Below are 10,175 nucleotides of genomic sequence, written 5' to 3'. Positions count from 1 at the left end.
CGTGGCTGGCGCCTTAGCCGGTTGAGCTATAGGCGCCGAGCCTATGGTGGGGTTTTAATTTTGTTTCTGCAGGCAGTTAATTTTCTGACAAATCATTTTGATCCTTTCAAATTTTGATTTTAAAGTTAGAGTCAGTCTAAAGTCAGGAGTCAGACTTTTTCTTAAAGGGCTGAATAATAAATATTTAAGACTTATGGGCCATATAGCCTTTGTCTTTACTACTCACCTCGCTTTCATTGTGCAAAAGTCGCCATAGACAATACACAAGTGAATGGGCATAGTTGTGTTCCAATATAATGTTGACCCATAAGCCGTAGTTTGCTGACTCTTGATGAAAAATATTCCTTACTTTGAGGCTAGAGTAGTCCTACTCTTAAGGTGTTTCTTTCTGGGGTCTCAGTTGTATGCTTGGAGTATTCAGCGAGTTCTCTCTACTCTGACAGGTCACAAATTTTGTTTAGGTCAAGTCTTCTGACACTTTCTGACCTCCAAAATAATCCATATAGCCCACAAATCTACCCTAGGCTTTTTGGCTAGGCCTTGCTGAGGCTTGTGCTATGCGTGTACTCCCCAGAATTTAAAAGAGCCCCTAACAAGATTTTTGGAAGCTGTTTTTCTGTGATGCATTACTTTGCGTGTTACCCTTCCCTACAAATGTCAGACAGGTCCATCCCTCAGCTTAGCCAAAGTACAGTATTCTTGGATTTGAACCTATAATGTAGACTAGGAAATGCCTTCAGGCAAAAAGCCAGGGCAGTTGTTTTACATGCTTCCCTTTTCTCAGGATTGGCACACCTATACTACCTGTTGTTCCAGTGTCTTTAGATAGTTGCATTATATATTTTGTCCATTTTTATAGTTGTTTATATTGGAAGAGTTAGTCTGATATAATTACTGCCATACCCAGAAGCAGAAGTTCTTTATAGTTTTGTAGCATTAGATATGATTTTACTGATCAGTTATATTTTTGGGTGATGAAAATTTTTAAAATGAGCATGGGAAGGAAATTACTCTGTAAAAGTGTGTAGACATTGGTGAGATTGTGATAGCACATATATTTTTTAATCGATCAGTACTAAATTCCGGTAACAAATTAAAGACTGACATACTACTTTTACTTTAAAAAAAAAACTTCAAAAATCTCTTTAGTGAACTTTAATTCTGAAACTGGCCCTTATATAATGGAAATAGTATTCAAAGTATGTCAAAAGGGAAATAGTCTAAATTTATACTGATGGTAAGGAAGTGAATCTAGCATGAGGACCAACATGAGTAAAAAAGTTGTGTGAATGGAGCTCATCTTTCATACTGTCATAAGTATGGTTCTGTTTGTTTTATGGGGGGGAGATGAGGAAGTAAGTGTATATTTGCAGTGGCAGAGTTAAATTATACTTTTCTAGCTTTGTCATTAACTAGCTATGTGACTTTGAATAAGTTACTCAGTTCTCTGAGCTGAGGCAACTGGAAATGTGGAAGATTAGCAGAAGTAAGATAAGCATGAGTATGTTTTAGAAAGTAAGGTTGGGTATGTTGAATTTGAGGTTTAATGGATATTGACATTCAGAGATGCAGAGAGGAAAGCAGGAGCAGGATTAGGAAGAATTGTGTTTAGTTAGCATAGTCGACAGGTAAAAAATTGTTTAAGTTTAGGCAGTTAAGTTGGGGCCTTCATGGTAGAGGACTGTGTTTATCTGATTAAGGATCTTAGGTATAATTCCAGGGATAACTAGGAGCTTGTGTTTTAAGCAAGAGAATATATGGCATTTTCTTAGGAATATTAATTTCTTTTTTTTTTTTTTTGAGATTTTTTTTGAGACAGAGTCTTACTATGTCACCCTTGGTAGAGTGCTGTAGCATCACAGCTCACAGCAACCTCAAATTCTTGGGCTTAAGCAATTCTCTTGCCTCAGCCTCCCAAGTAGCTGGGATTGTAGGCACCCGCATAATGCCTGGACATTTTTTTGTTGCAGTTGTCATTTTTGTTTTGCAGGCCCAGGCTGGATTTGAACCCGCCAGCTCCAGTGTATGTGGCTGGTGCCCTAGCTGCTGAGCTACAGGTGCTGAGCCAGGAGTATTAATTTAATACATAGATGGAGAAACTTAATGGGGAAGTTCTGGCTTCCTCTTTGCTTATTATTTAGTGAAAACTTATTTTTACTTATTTTTGGAAAAGTGCCATTTTGTTTTTAGTTAGTGTTGATTTACTTAATCCTTTAGTATTTGTTAGTGTTTTGGCTGTGAACTCAAAATAGCACAAGAGATTGATGATTAAAGTTTTTATTTCATTTAGTAGTTTGCATTACAAATAGATCATAGAAAGAAAGAGAGCTGTTTGCCCTTTTTTAATAAGCCTAATAATAGGTATGTAATATCTCTCAGTAATTGAGAATATTATACTTTTATTTGTTTATTTATTTTGACACAGAGCCTCAAGCTGTTCCCCTGGGTAGAATGCCCTGGCATCACAGCTCACAGTAACCTCTAACTCCTGGGCTCAAGCGATTCTCCTGCCCCTGCCTACCAAGTAGCTGGGACTACAGGTGCCCACCACAATGCCTGGCTGTTTTTTGTTGCAGCTGTCATTGTTGTTGGCAGGCCCAGGCTGGATTCAAACCGCCCGCTCCGGTGTATGTGGCTGGTGCCTTAGCCGCTTGAGCCACAGGCACGGAGCCTTTATTTATTTATTTGAAAAAAGATTACTGAGTTGAGATAAGGGTCTCTCTTTTGTGTTTTCTTTCTTTCGTTCTTTTTTTTTTTTTTTTTTTTGAGACAGAGCCTCACCCTGGGTAGAGTGCTGTGGCACCACAACTCATAGCAACCTCCAACTCCTGGGCTCAAGCGATTCTCATTATACTTTTATAGTATCCCTGATTTTCAAATTGTTTATTCGTTTGCGAAAGTCAGGATCTTTTACTGAATAAGAGAGGCTAATGTAAAATTAGTTTTATTTTTTCAAAACAAATAGTTTTAGATGTTTTTAGCCTTAGAATTTGGCAGCTTGTGGTATATAAGTACATATTGTTGATCAGAATTTTCTTTTTCTTAGTTTTATTTGTAAGTCATTTCAAAGTTGTAAATGCAGCATAGTTACAGGAAAGGGCACGAACTTAGATACTGCCTGGATTCAGATCTCAGATCTGTCACTTTCAGTTTTGTGACTGGGGAAGTTTACGTAGCCTTTTTATGTCTCTTTCCTCATCTGTGAAATGGGACAACAATAGCACCATATTTGCTGTGTATAACACATTCCTATATATAATGCACACCCACATTTTGGGCCCAAACTTATAGGGAAAAAGCCTTTTTGTTTCAATTTTTTAATTCACATTTTTGTTTGTTTATATTTAGATACTTGTTTTTTGTATTATTAAGAAATTTCAGCATTTATTTTAACATAGTAGAAGTTTAATGTACCAGTAAACAAATTTACTAGCAATATCAGAAGTATTGTCTTCCTCAAAATCTATGCTACCCGTGTCTTCTGAAGAGTCAACTTTCCTCATCTGTCCTAAGTTCAACAAAATTGATTATTGTTTTCAAGGCATTATTTTGCATATGGATAGGATATCTTACTGCTTTCTGGAGTAACACTTTTCACCCTTTGATTGCTGAGCTCTCAGAAACAAATGTGCCCATAGGTGTTTACACCAAATGAGCATCTTGCGTGAAGGTGTTGTTGTTCGCAGTCAAAAGGTTAATGCATAAGTGTAAATAAAAGAATTTAAAACCTTTTTGTACTATAGATACAGAATTAGTTACTACCTATGTATAATGCACATCTTTATTTTTTCCCTTAAGAAATTTGGGCAAAAAAATGAGCATTATACATGGCCAAATACAGTATCCACCTTATAAAGTGGTTTTCACTCTTTTTTTTTTTTTTTCTTTTGCAGTTTTTGGCCAGGGCTGGGTTTGAACCCACCACCTCCAGCATAAGGGGCTGGCACACTACTCCTTTGAGCCACAGGCACTGCCCATGGTTTTTACTCTTAGATGAACATCTGAAATGAATGTGTGCCTGGTCAGCATAGTACTTAGCCCACATTAATGTCTCTATAAATATTATTATACTGTAGAACAGAAGCAATTATCAGTCCAGTATTTCAGATTCCAGCAAGGTAAATTTCTGGGTGACAATTTATCTCATTTTAGGACAATAAACTTGACGGGCTGATAGAGTTAGAAAAATTTATGTCATTTATTGCACTTGTGTGTAAACATATCCTTCAGAATATAAAGCACAAGGACTTGGGAGCCAGACTATGGTTTGAATCTTGGCCCTCTGACTTCCTACCTCTATTACTTAGAGTAAGTTGTATCTTTTTCCCATTTTCTCTCTACATTTTGAGATAGGTACTGTTATTATCCATATTTTACAAATAAGGAAGTGAGACTGGCTAAGTAATAACTTTCTCAGGGTTACACAGTCCTGCTGATGGATTTGTGATTCGACCCAGACAGTTCAAGTCTGTGATCTGTGATTGCTTTAGTAGGAGTAAGCGGCTTTCTCGAAGGTCCACATGGTAGTGAACTATTTTATATTTTTTAATAAGAGCTTTTAGAAATGTAGAACTCATTTTGTGGTTAACTCTGGGTGAATCCCATTCTACAAAATTGAGACTTTTTTAAACTTATTGAAATAATTTGAAAACTTTTTTATTTAGACAAATTCCAGAATATATAATTTTTATTATCAGAGATTCTGGTATTAGATAGGGGTAAGGATACAGTACACTTTAAAACATACTTTAAATTTTTGGTACCATTTTAGATATAATTTGTTTTCCTTTTAAATTTAACTGTTCCTGTTCCTAGTTCACTTTCCAAGTAGACTACCCTCTGACTTAGTGGCTTTTAACTATGTTGCCTACTTGAAAAAGGTAATGATTTTGTTAAGAATTATCTTTTTTTAGATGGACCTATTGTATAATTATTTGGTTCTGCTCTTTGACCCTCCAAATCTCAGTTTTATATAAGCATATTGTTTTTGCTGAAGGAACTTTTCTTCATTTCACAAATGAGAAACTGTGTAAGATCACATAGCAAGTCATTTTTTAAAAATGTGTATATACTTTAAAAAATCCTGCAAGGTGGGCGGTGCCTGTGGCTCAAAGGAGTAGGGCACCGGCCCTATATACTGGAGGTGGCGGGTTCAAACTCAGCCCTGGCCAAAAACTACAAAAAACAAACAAACAAACAAACAAAAAAACCCTACAAGGCACTGTTGTTATCCTACTGGTTTGGATGAATAGCCCATCCTACCTATTTTCTATGTGGTAGGAGACCCTTTTAAACACAAGTCATGATTTTTTCCCCCTTACCTTCACATTTAAGACTCCTTTAAATATCATACTCAGTATAGATATAGCTAAAATATAGCTTAGCAGACAACTCAGTATTCGTGATAGCTACGTCTTTTGATTTTAATCTATTTTGATTAACCTTGTCTAGTTTGTCCTTCCAGATAGAAGTATCCAGATTTATTAGATTCTTTCTGGTAAAAGAATACCTTCTTGTCATCTCTCAGGCTGTTTTAATTTGTCTCATGCTAGAGGCCTTTTTCTAGTATAAACCACAGAAGATCTGTAGCTCAGGGTCTTCCAACTGCAGGTACATGATGACATTATACAAAGTTAATATACCAGTATGTAGAGTATTAACTTAGGTTGCTGAAACAAATTATTATGGATTGGGTGGCATAAACAACAGACATTTATTTTTCTTAGTTCTAGAGGCTGGGGTATTCTAAGATCATGGTGCTAGTAAGGTAGGTTTTATTCTGAGGCCCCTTCTCTTGGCTTGTAGGTGGCCTCTATCTCCCTGTGTAATGATCTCTTGTGTATGTTTTGGGGGAGAGATTGAGAGTGCATGAGCTTTCTAGTGTCTTTTCTTGTAAGTGCACTCATCTCCCAGGACCAGGGCCTTACCCTCATGACCTCATTTAACCCCAATTACCTCCCAAAGGACCTATCTCCAAATATCACAGTGGGGGTTAGGGCCTTTCACATATGAATTTTGGAGGGATATAAACTTGGTTTATAATAATTCGTGATTAAGAAAATAGTCTCTGGAGTTGAATTGCTGAATCCCTCACTTACTAGTTGTATATATGAATAACAAGCATTATTAATTTCAAACAAAAATATTAAGTATCTTCCTAATGATAATTTGTTTTTTTAAATTTTATTTTGGACTGGGCATTTGGACAATGGAACACAGGACTAATGTCTTCAAAGAGCAGGGTTCAATGACTGTTAGAATCTTTTAAGATAGACAACCTAGGATTTAAGGAAAAGTTTATGAATATATCTGTGTGTTTAAATTGAACATATGACAATAACTAAAGATGAAACAAAAGTAGTTATTTTATTCAAGTTTATCTTTTTGATTTTCATGCAATATGTTAAATAAGAACAGTATCTTTGATTCATGAACATTATTTAATATAAACATGTTAAATTGCCTCTTGAACAGTGATAGGTTCTACAACTAGCATTTAATTAAGTTTATAATATATATAATGATTTAACCTGAATTAATGTTACTACTTTTCCCCAACTTCCTTTCAATCTTGGCCTTTTCTCTGTAGATAAAGTTTTGAGTTGACTCATTGCAAACTGAAACCTTGCTTATTCCTTTTGTCTTTAGTCTCCTTGCAACCTGTCTTTGTTTCTGCTGAGGTTATATTCTATTTGTTTTTCAGATGAGACCCTTTTTGCTCTTCCTGCTGCATCTGAGCCTGTGATATACTCCTCTGCAGGCAAGTTCTTTCTGCCAGCCTTTTGTCCTCTGTATATTCTAACTTTAACTCTCTAGTTGTTTTTAACTCTATACAGAGTAGTTTGCATTTACTAAAAATTAGCATGGTTTTAAGAATGTTTATCTACTGAAAAAGTTAAAAATTGCATTTTACATGCTATGCCTAAGGAAGAAATGGGCAGAGAACGTGGTTGATAATTGGAAATATGCAAGGAATGCATTTATACATTGATCATTCTTTTTCTCCATATACAATTTACTTGAGTATAGCCAAAAAGGCTTTTATGTAAATAAAGGCTGGTTTATGGCATTTAATTATCCAGTGCCCCCTTTTCTCTATACTGTCACTCAAACTCTCTTCTCAAATCTTCTCTTCCTCTAAAACTAGTTGAAAGTAGCTTTTCTCAGTTGATCACACTTGAGGTTTGCACAGACTTGTGTTATGTCTTTGCATAGCATGTAATTGCCTCTGTAGCTGAGCATGTCTTCCTGAAAGTCGCTTAATATTTTTAGTAATGACTAAAGTCTGCTCAATTGTTACGTATTAAGTGCTATTAATATTTCACTTTAGTTAACAGTAAGTGTTTACTAACACTGTTTTGAATCTGTCATAAAACTTGCATTAACTCTGAGAACACTGGCATTCTCTAACTTTCCTTTCTGTCCATGGTCACAGAAAAAAATATGGACTTGAAGGAGCAGCCAGGTAACACTGTTTCGGCTGGTCAAGAGGATTTCTCATCTGTCCTGCTTGAAACTGCTGCTTCTCTTCCTTCTCTGTCTCCTCTCTCCGCTGCTTCTTTAAAAGAACATGAGTACCTTGGTAATTTGTCAAAAGTATTACCCACCGAAAGAACACTTCAAGAAACCTTACACGAAGCTTCCAAAGCGTTCTCAGAGAAGGCAAAAAATCCCTTTGTAGACAGAGATTTAACCGAATTCTCAGAATTAGAATACTCAGAAATGGGATCATCCTTGAACATCTCTCCAAAAGCAGAATCTGCTGTAATAGCAACAAACCCCAGGGAAGAAATAACTGTAAAGAGTAAAGATGACAAAGAGGATTTAGTTAGCAGCGACATCCTTCATAATCAACAAGAGTTATCTGTAGCCCTCACCAAATTGGCTAAAGAAGACAAAGTTATGTCTCCAGAAAAAACAAAGGACAGTTTCACTGAAAAGAAAGATGCAGTAGAAGCTCCTATGAGGGAGGAATACGCAGACTTCAAACCATTTGAGCGAGTTTGGGAAGTGAAAGATACTTTTAAGGAAGATAGGGAAGTTTTTGCTAATAGAGAGAGCAGATTGGAAAGTAAGGTGGATAAAAAATGTTTTGCAGATAGCCTTCAGCAAACGAATCATGGAAAAGATAGTGAAAGCAGTAATGATGATACTTCCTTACCCAGTACACCAGAAGCTATAAAAGACGGTTCAGCAGCATATATCACATGCGCGCCCTTTAACCCAGCAGCAACTGAGAGCGCTGCCACCAACATTTTTCCTTTGTTAGGAGATAATACTTCAGAAAATAAGACTGATGAAAAAAAAATAGAAGAGAAGAAGGCCCAAATTGTAACAGAGAAAAATGTTAGTACAACCACATCAAACCCTTTCCTTGTAGCAACTCAGGATTCTGAGACAGATTATGTCACAACAGATAATTTATCAAAGGCGACTGAGGAAGTAGTGACAAGCATGCCTGAAGGTCTAACCCCAGATTTAGTACAGGAAGCATGTGAAAGTGAATTGAATGAAGCTACAGGTACAAAGATTGCGTATGAAACAAAAATGGATTTAGTCCAAACCTCAGAAGCTGTGCAGGAGTCACTCTACCCTGCAGCACAGCTTTGCCCATCATTTGAAGAATCTGAAGCCACTCCTTCACCAGTTTTGCCTGACATTGTAATGGAAGCACCATTAAATTCTGTAGTTCCTACTGTTGGTGCTTCTGCAGTTCAGCCCAGTTCATCACCATTAGAAACTTCTCCGGTGAATTATGAAAGCATGAAACTTGAGCCTGAAAACCCCCCACCATATGAAGAAGCCATGAATGTATCACTAAAAAAAGTATCAGAAATAAAGGAAGAAGTCAAAGAGCCCCCAAATAATGCAGCTGTTCAAGAATCAGAAGCTCCTTATATATCTATTGCATGTGATTTAATTAAAGAAACAAAGCTGTCCACTGAACCAACTTCAGATTTCTCTAATTATTCAGAAATAGCTAAAGTTGAACAGCCAGAGCGTGATCATTCTGAGCTGGTTGAAGATTCCTCACCTGATTCTGAACCAGTAGACTTGTTTAGTGATGATTCAATACCTGAAGTTCCACAAAACCAAGATGAAGCTGTGATACTTGTGAAAGAAAGTCTCACTAAAACTTCATCTGCGCCAGTGCTAGAACATGAAAATAAGGGAAAACCCAGCATTTTACCACCTGAAGGAGGAAAACCATATTTGGAATCTTTTAAGCCCAATTTAGATACCACAAAAGATACTGTATCATCTAATGAAGTTTCAACACTGAGCAAAAAGGAAAAAATTCCTTTGCAGATGGAGGAGCTCAATAATGTAGTCTGTTCAAATGATGGCTTATTTATTTCTAAGGAGGCACAAATAAGAGAAAGTGAAACATTTTCAGATTCATCTCCAATTGAGATTATAGATGAGTTCCCCACGTTTGTCAGTTCTAAAAATGACTCTTCTCCTATCTTAGGCAGGGGATACACTGACCTAGAAGTATCCCGCAAAAGTGAAATCGCTAATGTCCAGGATGGAGCTGGGTCATTACCTTGCTCAGAGTTGCCCCATGATCTTTCTTTCAAGAGCGTGCAACCTAAAGATGAGGAGAAAATCCATGTCTCAGATGAATTTTCCAAAACTAGATCTGATATAGCAAAGGTGCCCTTACTGCCTCCAGATGTTTCTTCGGCTTTGTCCGCTCACACAGGGATAGGCAGTGTAGATGAATCCAAAGTCCTTGTGAAAGAAGCTGAGAAAAAGCCCCATACAGCAAAGGAGGGCAGATTACCATCTGCTATATTTTCAGCAGAGCTGAGTAAATCTTCAGGTAATTAACCTGTACACTGTTTCATGCATTTGTGCCAGTTTTTGACTTACCATGGAACATTCCACTACATTTTATGTTGCGTATTTTGTCTAGTGTCTACTATATCACATTGATAAAAAGTCTTTTCCACCATCTCAGTTAAAGGTGTTAGTGCTTTTTGTACTTCTCTGGCAATCAGCACTCACCCTTGCTCTTAACTTTTCCAGTTGTTCGTTGATCACTTTTGTGTGTTGTAGCACGGAACTACAAATTGTTTTATTAGAATTGGCTTCATGTGGCTTGGCGCCTGTGGCTCAAGTGGCTAAGGCACCAGCCACATACACCTAAGGTGGAGGGTTCGAATCCAGCC

The 10,175-nt window shown here is 36.9% G+C and overlaps 1 protein-coding gene across 2 annotated transcripts in view; it reads left to right on the top strand.

Annotated features, from left to right (window-relative positions):
• Positions 1-10,175, top strand: part of RTN4 (reticulon 4) — an 82,354-nt gene that overhangs the window by 12,110 nt on the left and 60,069 nt on the right. The window contains exons 2-3 of one of the 2 annotated variants that reach the window (XM_012804020.2): positions 6,704-6,760; positions 7,436-9,826. In XM_012804020.2, coding sequence (XP_012659474.1) covers positions 6,704-6,760; positions 7,436-9,826 — 2,448 coding nt within the window. The remainder of the gene's footprint in view (positions 1-6,703; positions 6,761-7,435; positions 9,827-10,175) is intronic. The other variant, XM_012804021.2, reaches the window with a different exon arrangement.

The sequence above is a fragment of the Otolemur garnettii genome, unplaced genomic scaffold (assembly GCF_000181295.1).
Source record: "Otolemur garnettii isolate 467f Iridium unplaced genomic scaffold, OtoGar3 scaffold00024, whole genome shotgun sequence".
NCBI classification, from domain to species: domain Eukaryota; kingdom Metazoa; phylum Chordata; class Mammalia; order Primates; family Galagidae; genus Otolemur; species Otolemur garnettii.
This window is presented reverse-complemented; position numbering and strand designations above follow the sequence as displayed.